This window comes from Lissotriton helveticus, chromosome 1_1 (genome assembly GCF_964261635.1).
Source record: "Lissotriton helveticus chromosome 1_1, aLisHel1.1, whole genome shotgun sequence".
NCBI lineage: Eukaryota > Metazoa > Chordata > Amphibia > Caudata > Salamandridae > Lissotriton > Lissotriton helveticus.
Genome location: NC_136057.1, coordinates 2,050,830,696 through 2,050,849,680, shown reverse-complemented (window position 1 = coordinate 2,050,849,680; position 18,985 = coordinate 2,050,830,696). Strand labels below are relative to the sequence as shown.

General features: G+C 42.9%; 1 protein-coding gene across 1 annotated transcript in view; it reads right to left on the bottom strand.

Annotated features, from left to right (window-relative positions):
* Nucleotides 1-18,985, bottom strand: part of LOC144766461 (vitellogenin-1-like) — a 1,095,729-nt gene that overhangs the window by 266,295 nt on the left and 810,449 nt on the right. The window contains exon 24 of the mRNA XM_078650353.1: nucleotides 11,682-11,792. Within this exon, the coding sequence (XP_078506479.1) occupies nucleotides 11,682-11,792 (111 nt within the window). The remainder of the gene's footprint in view (nucleotides 1-11,681; nucleotides 11,793-18,985) is intronic.

The following is an 18,985-nucleotide window of genomic DNA, read 5'->3' as shown; positions in this document are numbered from 1 at the left end:
TATGATACACATTGTGAATCGAACAAAGATGAATGGAATTAGATCATTCTATTTTGCAACAAAGCAGTTTGACTAAATTAATTCTATTTTCGCTTCATAGATAGTTAATATTATCGATGTCGTACTAAACACAACACCCATTTTAATTTAGTAGTTACATTTCTTTATATAATGCACATTTTTTTTTGTAACAGGTCTTTTAGTGTCCCTGTTCGTTTTGCTGTACAAAAACGTTCTCTATTTTTACAATGCATTTTAATATTTTTTCTTTTGTGATATTTTGAAAAAATGTGTATTCATCATTAGGTCATGCTTAGATGGAACACATCGATTCATTCCATCATTGGTCAGTGTGAGGGTGGAATGCATTGCTTTTTTGAGATCTGACACATTATTTTGTCAATATAACAAGATCGAATTTTGCAAAACAGATATTGCCAAAAATGAAGATCTTCCCAGAATACTAACCCAGTGACTCATTCCACATCAATCTTAACGTACTCCTAACAGTTTTAAATAATATATATTTCACTTTTTGTCATTTATGACAGCATTTACCATCTTACAAACACAATGTAGATAATTAAAAATGCTACCCTTCCCAATCATACCTGTCACTTAAGATAATGGCTTTCTAGCAGCATCACCTACAATACCTCCTACAGCTATACAGGCTTGCTACAATACATGGATGGCTTTGCTACGGTATCTACCCTGGAAAAGTTGTCTTATTACAACCTTTCGTATGGGTGCTCTTTTACCTGCTTGGTGATGGCTTTACCAATAGGCAATTTCTCTTCAGGCTGCCTTTTGGGAGTTAGACCTCTTTTTGCACTCATTTCTTTATTCTACCTGTTAGAAATGGCAGCCTCTAATTGGCACAGGTAGGCGCCTTTGTCCAAGTAGCCCCCCTCCTTTCTAGTCAGGGTAAGGGTGTTGCACACTTTAGATTACCCTTGCTCACCCCCTTGGTAGCTTGGCACAACCACACAGGCTTGTCCCACAGGCAATGTGTAAAGTATTTGTTCTCCAAACACAGAGTACCACATTAGAAAAATAAAGTATGTTTATCCAAACCAAACAAGACCAAAATGACAAAAAACCAATATGCATGTATCAAGATATCACTTTTAAAATGATTACTTTCAAAAATAGAACTGTAGAAACAAAATAGCCCCCCCTTTGGTACGGCACCAACCACGAGGTGCGCGGGCTGGAAGCGGAGTCACACGGACCCCTAAACAACAGTACATGTACGAAGTCAACAGAGGATGCACGTCATTGTGAAGGTGAGGCGTTGATGCTGAGATGAAGCCTGTTCCTTGCTGCCATGAGCTAGGCAAGACATTGAGTCCACGAGGAGGCAAGCCGTTGTGACCAGGAAAGGGGAAGTTAGGCGGTGTGGGCAAGGAGGCGATGTGACATCGAAGAGTTTGTGAGGTCATCCTCGACGGTTATCAGCTCTGCGATAATATTATCCTGGTGCTTGAAGTGACACATCGGTGTGAGTGCTGGCTTCGGGAAGGTCGATAACTGCAGGTTTCAGCAGGCACCAAAGGGCGTCAGAGTTGTGGTGCAGATGGGGCAGTATGTTGAGCACTTCACAAGCAGTGCTCTGGCCTCTGTGCAGGTCACAGCATCACTGGTGGGGTTGCTGACGGCATTGAAGTTGTTTTACATGCTCTGCAGCACAAACCACACAATCCTCAGGGCCCAGGAACTAAAATTGGTGCCTTTTTGAATACATGAATCCACAGAGGAGTCAACATGCTGGTCAATGGGTGCAGGTGAACTCTTTGTGACCGAGACTTCAGAAAAGGAGGCAAGCACACAGAAGCCCTTGGAGATTCTTCTTCAAGCAGGTTCACAGCAAAGTTCCAGTCCTTGTCCTCTCCTTGTCAGAAGCAGCACCTGCAGGCCAACCCAGCAAAGCACACACAGCAAAGGGGCAGTACTCCTCCTTACAGTTCTACAGCTCTTCTCCTTTGCAAAGGTTCCACTTGAGTCCAGAAGTGATCCAATTCTCTGGAGTTTAAGGTCCAATATTTACCCCCCCCATTTTCTCTTTGTTCTCTCTGTGGCAAAGGTCTATGGACCCAGTCCAAACCAGTTCTGTCCTCTCTGACCCAGAATCACTACAGGAAACAGAGACAGCATTGTGCAAAGGAGACACAGCCTATGCAGGTGCTGGTGAAACTCTTCCCACCACTCTAAATGCAGCCTAGATCTATTTAGCTCAGCAATGAGTCACCCAGGAAAGGCAGGACAACACAACCCCCCTTGTGAATGTCTACAGTGAATGAACATCCACAACCCCTGTCACTCTATACGCAGACAGTGAAAACACAAATACAGAATGGTTAAACAAGAAAATGCATTATTTCTAAAAATGGCATTTTAAAACACACAATTTAAAGACGACCTTGCTAAAACAAAATGTGCTATTAGATTTTGAGTTCAGAGAGCCTGAACTATTTTTCTCTATCTTATCCCAGTAGAAAGTTATACTTTTAAGATGCTACAAAGCAACTCCAATGTTAGCCTATGGTACAGATATCCTTTCTATATTGAAAAATGAAAGTGGCAGGATTTCACTATCAGGACATGTCACCCACAGCAGTACATGTCTTAACTTCACATACACTGCACCCTGCCCATCGGAGTACCCTGGGCTTACCTGAAGGGTGCCTTACATGTAGGAAAAGGGAAGGGTAGGGCCTGGCAAGTAAGTGCACTTGCCAGGTCGACATGGCAATTAGAAACTGTGCAGTGGTATGTCTGAAATACATTTACTGAACTACTAATGTGGGAGGAACAATCAGTGCTGTAAGCCCACTAGTTCCATATGATTTACAGGCCCTGGCTAACTCAGTGCACCTTACTAGAAACATACCAGTAAATCAAATATGGCAATCATGGATAACCATTCATAATTACAATTTACACAGAGACCATATGCACTTTGGTACTGATCTGCAGTGGTAAAATGCCCAAAGTCGAAAGGCCAACAAAAACAGGTCAGGAAAAATTAGGACGAAGAAACTTGGGAATGAATCCTTGATTCACCAGCATTTCCTACACAACCCTAGCCCCTTCCTAACTCTCCTGGTTTGACTTACCTCTTACCTCTTAGATCTCACTGTCATGTGGACACCGAACCCTCCTGGCTTCCTTACTATCATCTTATGAAGCAATCCTTCTCCTTTCTCTCTGCTCTCAGGATGAGATAATTTTCTGAAAAGGACTCTTTAATTACTATCATACCTCTAGGAACTGCAGCCTATTTACCTACCCAACAAGTTCCCTTTCCTGGCCTCCAGCTATGTACCTGTGACCTGACACATGACACATTGTTTGCGTGCCACTAAAATGTTTTATGCTTGCGAATCTTCATGGTGTTTGTGAAAATCTGAAAATATGGCATTGGTAAAGTTATTTTGCAATAGGTTCCATCACAATAAAATACTCTGACTTCAAAGTTAGTGAATTAAACACATCTCTCACCTCATTCAGGCTTGTGTCTCTCATTGAACAATTCTGATAAGAGCCACTTTTCAGGGGGATGAGGATGGATTTACTATATCGTGCTGATCTTTCTCACTCTCCATTATAGTAGTGCAGCAAATAATTCCTGGTGTGTGTGTTTGTGTATATAACGCTTTCCCTAATGGACAGTCACTAAACATTCAAGAAACACCATGCAGATTATCATGGAGTCCAGGAGAAGAATGGCAAGTAGCAGAATTGTATGCAAGCACTGACATGGATGTCATTGTATACAGCAGCCTGCATATTATAATACTTGAAAACTCAGCTAGAATTACTTTCAGGGATGTTGACCAATTTTTAGAGTTTTGTAACACACATATGTACATGTAAGCAAAAAGAATACTGAGTTCCCCGGAGATCAAAAGGAGGTATGGGAATATGGAGACAAAACCAAAGTCAGGGAACTGGGTGTTCCCTTGTTGGAACTAGGGGACCTCACACACCCAGAAATCTAGGTGTCATGCTTCATCATTGGTCTCCTGCTCCTTGTCAGACTGGCGCTGCAATGTCTGACGGGCGCCGTAGGCGCTCTTTGTTGGAGATCTTTTGTTCTAGCCAATAGTTTGAGTGCGTGTGAGGGGTCTGGTGGTGGTGTAGTCGTGAGGGGAAAGTGAGGTTTAAAAGGAGGTGAGTCAGTCCACAAGGATTTTTATTCGGGTGGCTGACTCCCTTATTAAAAGGGTGGGAGGGGAGAAAGAAACTGTTTACTTGACAGCGGACTGACTCAACCCTCTAAAAGGTCGACATGTTTCATGCCTGTCTGGCAATTCTTTAGGACCTCAATAGAGATGTACTACACAGTGAAAAAATAAAGGATAAAAGTAAAAAGATACAACCTCACTGGGTCAATCAGGGAGCAAGCCAACAGGTCCTACTCTAAGGGGGAACCTAGAAGAAATATGTAAAGGAATACCACTTTAACATTAGGTGGATACAATTCCTACTAAACCTAGGATCCAAGAAAGTGCTCCATAACCCATACAACAATAGTCTATGAGGTCTGAACCTCCAATTACACAATGGTAGGCATGGTTAAAGTAGCATGTCAATTCATGGAAATTATGGCAGTGTCATATAGGGTTAAAACCAATAACACTAGAAAGAAGAGGTTACCACAACAATAAATAATGCATGACTGGTTTTGAGCTTACCCTAAAATACAACCCTGGAGGGCCCCGCAGTCCGTTCCCGTGGGGCTGTTCGAGGAGGTAAAATACCTGTAACAGGAGGAACAAATACAGGAACCCAGAGGGTTTGTTTAAAGGAGGAGAATGGGATAGTTAATCTCAGTTAGGCCAGGTGGGTAACCGGACGCTCGGCCTGACTGGAAGGACTGCGATTGAATGAAGGGAGGGACCAGGGAAAGCCATCTCAGTCCCCCCTCCCCCTCGACCTGCCGGCCAGCCCTGCCAGTGGGTAGCCATACACGGCATGCAGCAGCAGGCCATGGAGCACGACCCGCCCCGCCTCCGCGTTCGGGGCCGTTTGGGTCCGGACCGGTGGTCCCTGCCCGCACACCGTCACAGAGGTTCGGAGGGCCATGCCCCTCCCGGTCCTAATGTCTGCCGCCTCTGCTGGGCACCCGACGGCCAGGTGAATGTCCATTTGGCCACAGAGCGGGGAGAAACCTGTGATAACACTCTCCCCGGAAGGGCCAATCACGCAAACACAACGTCCACTGCATGTCTCTCCTCACATATTCACACACGCTCTTACCTGGACACCGAACAGCAAGGGTGGAAAGACCTACCCCCCACGCACGGCGCTCCAACCGGTAGCGCGAAACAGCTGGTCCTGTCCCGGAGGGGTCGGCAGGATTATATGCTGCACAACCGCGACTTTGCCGCGTTGCGCCCCGTCAGTGGGCGTGGCCGAACCACCCAGGCTGCGCATGCGCAGTAGCATGAGCGCGTGTCAGCCATCTGTGAAGGGACAAGGCTTCCCTACCGTGGCGGCCATCTTAGAAGGGGTAAATGGTGTACAGGGATGGTCTACCTAGGGCAATGAAACAGATGGGGGCTATATAAAAGCCGTAAGAATAAGGCTGTGATTTTGCCGACTGGAGTGATTGGCAAAGTGGTGAAATGTCCCACATTTCTAACACGACAGGCCGTCACTTTGAAATCAAGGGAGGCAGAAGAATAGAGTGATAACCAAATTTAGATTTACTCTCCCGGTCTGTATTTCGGTGTATATTAGTGTTGTTAGTTATAGACCAGAGACCTTAGGGACCCCGCAATTAGTCGTAAAGGGGTTGATGGTTCATGCTAGACAGTCTGTAGAAAAGAGGAGTTTATTCTCCAAGGACAGGGACAAGTGTGTCTCAGAAATGAATAGGTTGGAGATGGAACAGGCAGTGGGGTATCATGTATATGTACATGACATACAAACTCAATGAAATAAAATACCATTCAAGGTGACAAATCAAAAATAAAATAGTATAAATTGATGCAGTAAGCATGAAAGCTTTGGCATGGAGTCAAATGTGGCACTCACAAGAGAAACAGTCCAGAAGAAATAAAGAAATATAAAATATTTGCATGGAGAAAGCACTTTTGGCAAGAACTTTAGAATATGCAAATGACAAAAAAATAGAAAACTCTTGAGGGGATTGTCACAAGGAGTACAGAGACATTGACACCACACCCGGGCGTTAACATCACTTCCAACCTAGACCAATTAGTAAAAATTAATATGGATCCACTTTTGAAGCAAACAATGAAAAATGTAAGTAAACTACATAATTTACACCTCACCCTAATTGGCAGATGTAACGTCATCAAAATGATTTATTTACCGAAATTTCTATACCTCTTCAGAACCATCTGCCTAAATTTTGAACAGCAAATCTTTAGAGAAATAGAGAGCATTTTTTCTGGATTTATATGGGGATATAAAAGATCACGCAGAGCTTACAAGTTTATGTCACTTCCAAGAGACAGAGGAGGCCTCTCTGTCCCTAATCTCAAGATTTATTGGTGGGCTACATTATTGAAGTATTGTAAAACCTTAATGACCCCAACAGACAACCGGTACAAGTAGGAGGGGTCCCGACTCCCCAAGAACTCATCCTAGGCTCGGATACAGGAGAACATCTGTGGCGATTAATTTATGACAACCACTTTAAAAAAGTTTGTTTTAAAACACTCGCAGGCATTTACATTGCATGGAAAAATATACGCAAACTTCTTGGCATCGGACCGTATTCCCACTACACAAGCCTTTGCCAAAACAGCAATCTACCAGAAATATTTTCTGACTTGTGTATGCAAAGATGGGCTAACCTAGGGATCACCAAATGTGGTCCTTTTTTTTCATCAACTGGCTTTAAATCATTCGAAGAATTAAAGTGCGAGTTTGGGCTAGGACATAGAGATTTTTTTAAGTACCTTCAAATTAGAGATTTTTTAATGAAAAAGGGGGGTGGAAATGCAGAGTTTCATAAAATTCAGGCAATCGAGGTAGTTACCCGGAACACCACAGTCAAAATAGGGGAAATTTATAACAATCTAATCTCTTCATTACCGGACGATTTGGATAAACACTCCCTCAAATGGCAAAATAAATTACACATAAACGAAGGCTCAGTCCAACAGGCATATCAGCTCTCGCAAACGATACTAATTTCACCCAAACTACAAGCACAATTTTATAAAAGTTTTTTTCATTTATATTACACACCACGTAAAATAGCTAAATGGGGCACCGGTAAAGGTACTCAATGTCCAAGATGTGCATTACACGAAGCCGATATAATACATATATTTGCTACAAGCGATTCCCTAAGAATATTTAGACGTGAAATCTCTAATTTTCTGTCTGGAATATGGAACACAAGAATAGAAATCTCAACAGCCGAAATAATACTCGGCATTGATGAAAACCTCAGACCAAAAGGAATACAGGGATTGATCTTTATCTCTATGGCCGTTTTTAGGATATGTCTGGCATCTAGCTGGCTGGACCCAAATCCCCCAACTTTTCATCAGTGGCGGTCAAGATTTTTAGCTACTTTTAGCTTAGAAATAGCAATATATAGGAGGAAGGGGGTTAGAAGGAAAAAAAGGCCTCGAAATTTGGGATCCCCTGATACAGTGGATGGAACATACAGAATTCTAAAGTGTAATGTATAACATCCAAAAATTTAAACCAATATGACTTGAAAACGAGTTAATCCTTCGCTGATTTTTTGACTAAGCTGTAATGAAATGTATTCCGCTCTTCTTTCATTTTCTTTTCTTCTCTTCTTCATTTATTTATTTATTTGTATTTTTATTTTTTTCAAAATTACCTGTGAAAAGTGTCCGGAGGGGGGGGGGTGGATAAGTGCCTGGGTAAATTTGAAGGGTGGGTTCTGTTAAAAAATTGTGCAATAAAGATATGTTTAAAAAAAAAAAAGACACCATGCTTTCAATGCCAAATTCCAAAAGCTATTTGAATTCAGTGGTAGTATTGGAACCATAAGAAAATGTTGTCAAACCAGCCCACATACTTTATGAAGAGAGGAATCGCAGCAAGTCAGTTCACTATTTATGAGCCAGTTCCATATATTTTAAATAAGTGAAGTAAGAACTAGAACATCACTGTATTAAAGACGGTCCTCTCCAGTTTCAGACACACACTAAGGGCCCAACTACGAGTCTGGTGGTCCGAGGACTTTCAGACTCATGCACGGCGGTGGTGAACCAGCCACTTCCGCACTGGCGATCTGACTGCCCCAATATGACCTGGGTGGTTGGACCGGGTGGTTGGACCACCATAGGACCTCCACAAATGCCAGGGCACCACGTTCCCCAGAGGCTTCAATATGCTTGGTGGGACCTCCATGGTCCTGCCAAGTATATTTCAAGTTTCTTCTCTGCCACGGTTTTTATGGCGGTTCCACTGCCATGAAAACCGTGGTGGAGAGAAAACTCAGGTGCCTCACGCTCTGTGGATGCATACAGGGGGAACAACATGTCTCCCGTCTGCAAGCACAACAGTTCCTGCATGGCATTAACGTTACAGTCCATGCTGTACAGGAACTTTGTGTGGCGTTCCCATTGTGGTGCCTTTTACAAAGGCACTGCCCCCTTTGAAAGAGTCATCGCAGCAGGAACTGCCACACCGCCAGACCACTTTTGAATTGTAATCTGTCAGGCGGGTGGCGTCGACTCATGGCAGTGTCGGGGCAAGGCTGTGGTATGCCGCCCATGCCGAACTGCAAAAAGTCATAATTGGGCCCTAAGAGCAGCGGTTTAGCAATGGTGTGATAGGCTTTAATGTGAGTATGGAGAATAAGTGGCATGTTAATAAACACTCTGGATTCATTTGGTCCGTCATGCCTCTTGGACCTAGTGCCACTGTATCTCCTGCACAATTGATAGCTACACTTCATGGTGGTTGAAACCATGAGGTAGGGCTGAATCCCACAATCTTCGATCAGGCCAGAGGCATGTGTCAGTAAAATATATGCCCATTCCATTCTCCTATGAAAGTAATTGCCATAATTTCATTCAACAATCTGAATAAAAACTATATATAGTGCTCATTGTTTGGCTGCAATTACCCTCTGTATGTCGGACTTAGGGACTGTAATCCAATTGCAGGAAGATAATAATCATTGATTGGAACATGCAAAGCCTTATTTTAAACTGTGTTTAAAATCCCGTTTGACAACCAGAATTGGCTTGAGCACCAGCACGAAACCAGTCCCCACATGCACCACAACCAGCCCCCACCCTCCAGCCTCCTGGCAAAATGGCAGTTTGGGCTTATATGCTTTCCATTAGGGAATCAGAGGACATTCTGTTCAAATTCATAGAAAAGAAATAACTTCTGAAATATTAATCATCGAAAAATATGGAGTACCAAATCTGTTGCTAGAATAACTCATTTAACACTGCCAGTTACTCAGGCTTTTTCATGTCATTGACAGTGTTATAAAGGTTCCGATGTGCTAAAAGGGCAAACACAGTGTGACAATCAAACAGCCCTGTTAATCTTACTGACTCAAAATTGATTTCTCCAAATGATTAAGTATAACAAACGCGAATCACATTCTCACGCCAACAGGAGACTGCAGATCAACTCGTATGACTAAAATGTCTTAAGTTGAATCTACTAACTGTGATGTTTGCGCAAAAGGGATTAGGCAGTAATATGTTTTTGTTCTAGAGACATTATTGGTCAATCTAACCCCTTCCTTAGAACCTCATGGAATGAAACATGGCAGAAGTCTGCTTGAACCATCACATACTGTTTTCCTCAAAGACTTCAACAGAGACACAATCCAGGATTAATAGGGATAAAAAGAACATACCAATCTGAAATTTTAAGTAAACAACGGAGCAAAACATGGGTGCCTATAGATACCAAACTGTTCCTCCTAGAGCCAGCAACCCGGAAAAATCCTCAAATTCAGTACTTACAATGTCCCTGGGATAAATTGTAAAGATTTCACTTTTTCTAAATCTAGGCAGCATTGTTGTGGTGAACATTAATGAGCTTAAAATATTACTCACTCCAAAAAGGCCTTTGGGCTGGGTAAGGCAAGACATTGTGCATATTGGCCCTACATATATTATACATTTTAACTGTTAAACTGAAATACAACTTTTTGTTCAAATCCCTCTGAAGGCAGCTCTTATATTTAATCCTGTTGGAAGATAATAAAACATTGATCTAAAACTCAAATTGAAAAGAGTGATCGGTTCCCTTTAAATGACAGGTAACTAGGTGTTTGGTTTCACTTGAAGAAAGAACAGGCATCTTTGCAGGCAACAGAGCCTATTAGTCTCTCAGGCATAGTGGCAACTGAACTCAGCAGCTACAACTTACAATCTTCACTATTGTTGCGATAGATATTACTGAAGAAATGGGGCAACTGCTAGGAAACACTATAATCCGTGCCTCGAAGACCTGAAAAACTTACCAGTAGGCTAAAACAGTAACCAATAGTGGGTGTGTTCCTACTAGATTCTGCCCACAAATCCAGTTGCAGTTTTTGGAAAAAGAAGAACCCCAAATTGTTGGAAGTAATCAGAAGTGCTCTTTTCACTTGCACCATTGTCATCCATGGACTGATGAGCAATCCTACAAAGATTGGCAAATTAAGCATCCCAATTTAGCTTCTGGCAGAATGAAGGTGCCTTTTGGTGTCTTATCTGACTACAGTGTGGAGCTGTTTGCACAAGGAAACCAGAATTCACATAAATCTGAGGCCGTATTATGGTAATCGCGCAATTTTATTATTTGTGCTGGGCCGCTAACAGTGAAAATGTACCCTGCACTGACCCCAGGGCAGCCTCGAACTTGTGCTGTCCTGGAAGCAGCACATTCCTGTGAAAAAACGGAGTGTTTTCACAGTGCAGGCAGCAACCCACCTGCACTTTTGAAGGGGATTAGAGATCCCCGTGCAGGTGAGTGCAGTCAGTGACTGCACTCGCCTGCAAGGTCATGTCTGGAGGGTCAGAGTGATCCCCTTCCCCCTCAAGAGGGCTGCCATCAGGTTGCATACGGACAGTGCACCACATTTAAGATGACACACTCTCAGTGCGCCTCCTGCGGGCTTTTTTGCCTCTACGCCCATGTCGGTAATATGGCGCCAGTGCAGAGGTAAAGGGATTCCTTCATTTGCACGGGGCATGCCCTCATGGAAATGAGGGAATGCCCCCTTGAAGATAGCGCTGGTGCTTTATGTGCTTCTGGTATTACAGAAGGGGCCGCACAAGAGTCTTCAGCCCTTTCTGTAGTGCAAAATTTCCCCAGGGGCGTGCAAAACGGGTGTAAACTCCTGTTGCACCCCTTGGGCACTTTAGTTAATACGGCCCCTACAGTGCACTTGGACAGATCAGAACAAGTAAGGTAGCTCCTCAAATCTAATATCCTGCCAGACTTAGCATTAGATGACCATTCTGAAAAGTTTGTGGGCAACTTTACACTTCACCACTTGATTTGTAGAATTAAAAAATGTTTTTATCTCTGAGACCATGGTTTCTAACTATGACTCAGAAAAATGTAATATTAGCAATTGTTCCCTGCCATAGCTTGTGTCACTCACTTTTCTATGACACTGATTGACCTAATGAACTACGATCACCAACAATTAGAGATATTAATATGAATTAAAATGGAAAAAACCCAGTACTTACCTCATGACCTGAAGCAAAACTGTATATCATACTGCTGCTACTTCTGCTGCCTCTACTGCTTCTGCTTCTTGAATAGGAGGACGTTGTTGATCTGTGACTTTCCGGTGAATGCTTCATGATTTAATTCAAGAAAAAAACATAGCTATATTATAAGAGGAGTCAATTATTAACCAAATAACTGAGCAACACAGTCCAAGAGGCAAAACCTTTGTGCAGTTATGCTTATAATGTTGACATACAAGGGAAATACAGCATTCCCTGCTGTGCTGACCACAACAGAAATGTACAAATGTAGATTTGCACTTCACAATACACATTTTAAGAACAAACAACTGTTTTTATTTTACTTTTACTTTGTGCAGTAAACAACGTTCACCACAAATGTGTGTTCTTCGTATGAGGTAACCATGTAAGTTTTTTTTTTTGGGAAATATCAATAATGGTCAGACATTTTTACACTATTGTGGAGTGGTGTAGCTCACTGGTTAGAGGCGGCAGACCCGTAAGCAGAGAACAGCCCGGGACCAGGGTTCAATTCCTGACGCGGCAGGGTCGTGGACCAGGGTCAAAATGGACTTGATAATTCTCGCCTCGGTGCCTACTCTAACCAGGGAACACACTCGGCAACTCTGGGCATTAAGCTTGTCTCATCTCTACAACGGCCCCCCACAGATGCCGGGGATGCCTGGTTTCACCTTGGAGATACCAAGAAAGGGACCATCTCACAGGGAAAACCAGGATGGGTTCCCCAGCGGTCTTCAGCGCCAGGATACTCCATGGAGTCGCAGTGCGCTTTACAAGTACACCCACATTTACATTTACTATTGTTCTTGCTAAGGTTTAGTTGCTTCTTTGATGCTGTATTGCAAATCTGCTGATAAGTAGTTGACACTCTCATTCTAATATTCCAGTTGCAGGAGGGGGTTGAGGATCAATAGCTATCAACGCCTTTCACTGTTCATTGAGATAAGATAATTTGGCATTTTTACTTATTTGTCGGTTCTTATTTTTGATTTTGCCCATAAGTATTCCTTTGAATTTTTCCTCGTTTTTTTGAGTATATATTTTTTATGAATGTCATCCTGTTTTCTTCTGCAGCAGCAGGTAATCTAATAGTTGCTTTAACCTTTGTGTGTTTTAAGAAAGGCTAACCTTTTGGACCTTTTGGATTGATTGTTGCTAGCTGTTGATTTCACTCCTTTGGTTTACTTGACAAGCGTGATTCCTGAAAGCTGGGTAAATTATAGGAAAAACAATCCTGCTGCATATTGCTGTCACAAAATGTTACGTGATATACTCAACAATCACTAACTCCTGAACGAATGTAGGGAATAGATAATAAAATCCACACACATACCTAGAGATATGCCAAAGTAGAACTCAGCTGAAGGAGCTGGACTGGATTTAATTTCAAGCACCTTTATGTTATTAAATTGTTCCAATAAAACAAAAGACATTTGTAGGGGACAGGGAATTTTTCATCAATTGGGTGTTTCGACAACATATCAAGTTCATAATATCGGAAAACATAAATATCGGAAAAAAAGTCTTGTGATGCAAAAAACTGTGTTATAGAATATCGTTTTCAAGAATTATTTTTGCTAAGCAAGATAGTTTTTGAGAATATCAATGTTTTTAATATTGTTTTATAGTACTATAGTGTCAAACAATATAGAGATGGGATCTCTAGTTAGCAGAGGTATGCACCCTGTCCAAGTAGAGACACCACTCTGGTCAGGGTAAGTCAGGTGTGCACCCTAAATTAGCCTGTGCTCCCCCTCGGGTAGCTTGGCATAGCGTAGTCAGACTTAACTTAAAAGACAATGTGTAAGGTATTTGTGCAACACTTAAAAAGTAACACAATGAAAACACCACAAAAATACTCCACACCAGTTCAGAAAAGTAGTGAATATTGTTAAACAAGACCAAAACGACAAACATGCAATAAGTAGAACTTGAGATATGAATTTTTAAATATGAAATGCAGAAACCGTGCTTACAAGTCAATAGCGGTCAAATGGTTCCTTGAGATTATAAGGGGCCAGTACAAATACAAAGTTCAGGCCGACCGTGATGGAGGGCAGGCGGCTACAGTAATTTAAATTTGAAATATTTCTAAATTATTGTTAATTTATTTTTACAGATAATTAATCATTGAGTATTTATTGCCGTTACGGCACCGGAGTACACGCCTTACTGTAATGCTGGACTAATGTTCACACTTTTTTTCCTGCACAGTGTTGGCCTCTGGTTCTAATGATGACTCCTCTGATGTATCATGTCATGTTTATTTTGTCTTTAAAATAATAGAAAGATTTAAAAAAAAAATAATAATCATTGAGTATTTATGATGTAAGTTTTTTTAAAGTGTTGGATTTTGATTTTATAATTGAAATTGTCCTGTTTATTGATTTTTATTATTCGTGATAGTAATTTATATTTTGGTAGGATGTTGTTGGGTTTGTAAGGGTATAGCGTGGGAAGTTTATTAAGTTACAAAAAATATAAATCTGTGTTAATTTGTTTGTAAATGTTCATAAATGATTTCTTTGATTGTAAATAGGTAAATAGTTCAATAGTGATTTAATTAGGGTATATTTTATTTGCAGGTTCCTGGGTTTGTAGGGGAAGTGGGTAGGAAGTTCATTTAAATTAAAAGCGTTTTAATTGAATGCTATTTGTATACTTTAATTATTATTACTTATGTAATACTTATATATATTATGTAATTCATTCATTAGTGTTTAATTTTTGTAATGTTTTATTAATTTGAATATGCAATTCAATTTTAATAAGAAAATACAAATATATTATTATTTGTATATTGTTTAAGGTTTATGTGCTATTTATCCGTTAGTAATTATGTGTAATGTTGTTATATTTATTATTGTTGTGAACATTTTAATTTATTTAACTGTGTTTGTGATATTTTGTTTCTAAGATGATTTTTTTTATTTACATTTAAATAGTCTTTTTATCAGACAGGTCCCGCGAAGAAATACCCCGGTGTGGACGATAAGAGCCTGCTGCGTCACCGTCAAGGCACGCAGAGTGGTGTTCTGCTTCATCTTCAAGCTCTATTAAACAAGGAGGCGCTGAGTCATCATCAAGTGGCGTTAGAGACAAAATCGTTGTCATTGTCGAGTCATGAGGCTGTCGCCATCAAGTGGCATCAGTGGTACTGCCTAGCAGTAGAATCTCGGATTTCTCTCCGTTTAACTTGAGGCGAGATTCGCACATCCAGCAATGAATGTTATTTAGGCAGTCCACCAAGTTGTCCAGACTTTGACTTGAGTGGTTTAAAGATACCACCAATTGGGTGTCATCAGCATACATGACAGTTTTTATACCAAATAGGGTAATGACGTCCTGTAGGGGGGACATGTAGACATTAAAAAGCGTGGGGCTCAGGGAGGAGCCCTGAGGAACCCCACACTGAAGGGGGAACGTCTTGGACAGCACAGGTCCGTCGGACACCTGAAAGGTTCTCCCTTCCAGGAAGGATTTGATCCAGGACAGGGCGGTATCAGAAACTCCTGCCGAGCTGAGTCGGTGGAGAAGAATGGAGTGGTCCACCGTGTCGAAGGCGGCACTTAAGTCGAGGAGGATCACTGCCACTGATCCTCCTGCGTCTATGATGGTTCGTGCCTCTTCGACTACGGCAAGAAGTGCGGTATCGGTACCCTGCCCCGGTCTAAACCCTGTCTGGGAATGGCGCAGGAGATTGTTGGTCTCTAAAAAGAGAGACAGTTGAGAATTAACAATTCGTTCGGCGATTTTTCCCATGGCCGGGAGGAGAGAGATGGGTCTAAAGCTGGATAAGTCTTTAGGGTCCAGGTGAGGTTTTTTCAGCAGCGCCCTAACTGTCGCTTTTTTCCAGTTCTCTGGAACAGTGCCAGAGGCCAGAGAGTTATTAATCAATCGGGTGAAGGGTGGCGTGATAGTATCGGCGACCAATTTTAATTTGCTCAGCGGAGCAGGATCTGAAGGGGCCCCACTTTTCACTGATTGTAAGGTAGATAAAAACAGATCAGTAGTGACCACGGGGAAAGCTAGGAGGCGTGGGGTTTCTGCACTCGGAGAAGAGATGCTGGGAGGTTGGGAGGGGGTGGAGGGTGGGAGGGATTCCAAGATATTACGGATTTTTGTAGTGAAAAATTCTGCTATTTGATTGCATCTAGTACCAGATGGGTCTGGTGCAATGACAGGAACCGGGGTTTTTGTAAGGAGGCGCACAATGCGGTAGGTTTCTTTGGAGGAATTAGAAGCTGTCTGTATTGCTTTCTCGAAAAAAATTTGTCTGTGCATTTTTTATACAGGATTTATAATGTTTTATCGCTGATCTGTATGCGTTTTTGCTTTCGTGTGCCCAGTCCCGTCTCCAGAGGCGCTCAAGTTTTTTACACTGTTTCCTAAGCAGGTGCAACTCTTGGGTAAACCATGGGGATTTAAGACTTCTTCTCTTACTGGGAAGGGGTTTGACAGGAAGGGTTGTATCCAGGGATTGAGCTATCCAGTCGCGTAGTTGCGCGTCTGCCTGGGATGGGTCGTCGTCTAAAGCTGGCAGGGTCTGAGCAAGTGTTTGAGCCCATACATTTGTGTCCAGTTTCTGCCAGGGACGGGATGGAGTTTGCTCCGGGGGAGTCTCCGGTATTTCTGCCGATAACTTAAGGTTAAAGGGGATAAGGAAATGATCTGACCAGGGGATAGGGGTAGGGGTGTTCACTATTAGCCTCGGAAGGTTTGAGAATATAGGGTCTAACATATGGCCCAAGGTGTGGGTTGCATGGCTGTTTTTTGAGTTAAGACCAAGAGAGGCTAGATCGTTTTTGAGATTGGCGGCTATTTTGTTGTTTAGATCGTCGAAGTGAAGGTTTAGGTCTCCCAGGACCGTAAAGTTGGGAGTTAGGCAGGCCAGAGAGGTGATGGTTTCTACTAGGGAATCGCAGAAGAGTCATTGATATCCTGGGGGGCGATAGACTAAAATCCCTGAGAGGGTTGTATCTGGTGGTAGGTGAATCGAGAAGTGGACGTTTTCACAGTCCTGGATGGGCTGTCCTTGAAAGTGCAGGACAGGTGGTCACGGTAGATAATAGCTATCCCTCCCCCGGTACCAGAGGGTCTGTCCAGATGTTTTATAAGGTAACCTGGGGGGAGTGCTTGGGTGATGTCTGGGTCCGAGTTGACATTGAGCCACGTTTCAGTGAGGAAGAGAACCTCAATCTCTAAGGGCTGTAGAAGCATGTTGATTTCTACTTGATGTTTTGGGAGGGATCTACAGTTCAATAAGGCCATGTTGATCCGGCGGGGTTTCAGAGCGAGACGTGGTGAGTGTTTGTATGGGCACAGTGCACAGCGGGATTGTCCTTCATTTAACGGTGATGAGCTATGACACGGAGTCATTGCACCTCTTAAATTAAGGAGTGTTTCCCGGGTGTATCTCCGAGGGGATGGAGCATGAGCAGGGGTCCTGGGCTCTGGGCTCGGTCTGGCGCGGACGGGCGCAGACGGGCTTGCCTTAGGCGCGCCTTCGGTGCGCAAACGGCGCTCCCGCTGCGCTCGTCCGCTGCGCTCGTCCGCTGCGCTTCCTGTGGATGCACATATTTTATGCCAGAGATAGGGAGGAGGGGGGGCGTGGCCTAAAAAGCGGCGTGGCCTCCCTCGTGGCCGGTAATGGCGTCAGGGGGAGTGTTTGTGGGGGGCTGTGCAGCAGCGCTGAGATCCGCTGTGCTTTTGCCAATCCCAAATAAGCAGTGCTCTCCAAGTGATCTTCCTAGCTGGTGAGTTTAAAAAGCAAGTAATTTGTGACAATCAATTTTTAAAACAGTTCAATCAGGTTTTAAAAAGACAGAGTAGAAGGGATAGAAAGGCTCCCGGCTTCCGCCTCAGGAGATAGGGGTATCTAACAGTCGCTAGTAGTCAGCGGTGTTATATGCTCGGCGACCGGGGGCGTGGCCTAAAAAAGGGGGTGTGGCCTCCCTCGCGACTGGGGCGTGGCCTAAAAAGGGGCGTGGCCTCCCTCGCTGCCGGTAATGGCGTCAGGGGGAGTGTTTGTGGGGGGCTGTGCAGCAGTGCTGAGATCCGCTGTGCTTTTGCCAATCCCAAATAAGCAGTGCTCTCCAAGTGATCTTCCTAGCTGGTGAGTTTAAAAAGCAAGTAATTTGTGACAATCAATTTTTAAAACAGTTCAATCAGGTTTTAAAAAGACAGAGTAGAAGGGATAGAAAGGCTCCCGGTTTCCGCCTCAGGTGATGGAGGAACGATCGCCACCGCCGGGCCGGCGGTGGCAATCGTTCCGCCAACGTAAGTAGATTTAACCACCACCATATTAGGATGGTAGTGGGTATCGTGGCGAATGCAAAGTCTGTCCACCGTTTTTCCGCCGGTAGCAATTGTTATGATTGCCTGCCGGGCAGTGCTGGGCCATTAATATGGTGGGGGTGCCTAGCAGGCACCGTCTGCCATATTAGGATGTGGGTGATGTATAGGCCTTTCCATGGCAGGAAATGCTAGCGGGGATTGGCTTTGGGGGCCTGTTGAGGGCCCCATCTGGGGAGTTGGTGGGGGCACCCTGGGTACCCCCTGAAGTTCCCTGCACCAAGTGGCAGACAGCCATCAGCACCGTCCGCAATGGTGAAAAGCCAGGATACACCCACCAGTATGGCGTGCGCATCCTAATCGGGCTGGTGGAACCGTCGCACATCTGGCGGGTGGTCCCATCACTGTTATAATGAGCCCTTAAGTATTTGTTTCTTTTTTAAATAATATAATAACTTTTTAAAATAAATATATTTCTGTATACTGTTATATAATACAATTTTGTATGATGAATTCAAACTTTTCAATAAATTAATAGGATCTGTATTTATTTATGTAAACATTTTTAAGTCAAATACTTTTCCTGTTGTTGCTTAGACTTGTTTTGAATATCAAATCTATTCTCTCTAAATTCTAACACTGTTGCTACTGTTGTTTGACTGGAATTGGAATTATAAATCTAAGCACTCCAAAGGCCCACATCTTCATTACTCTTGTTTTGACTGGATTGAGAATAGTATTTGAAACCCTCTGAAGTCCAACACCACTTTTCTTACTGTTGCTCATACTGGAGTGGGAGTAGTATATAGAATCCTTCTAGAGTTCATCACTTTCTGTACTGTTGCTTATACTGGTGTAGCAGTAGTAAATTTAACATCTCTGTAGTCCAACACTTGACCTACTGTTGCTTAGCCTGGAGTGGAGCACTATATTGACTATATCTGGAATCAAACATTTGTTTCTAATATTGATTATTTAAAATGTAT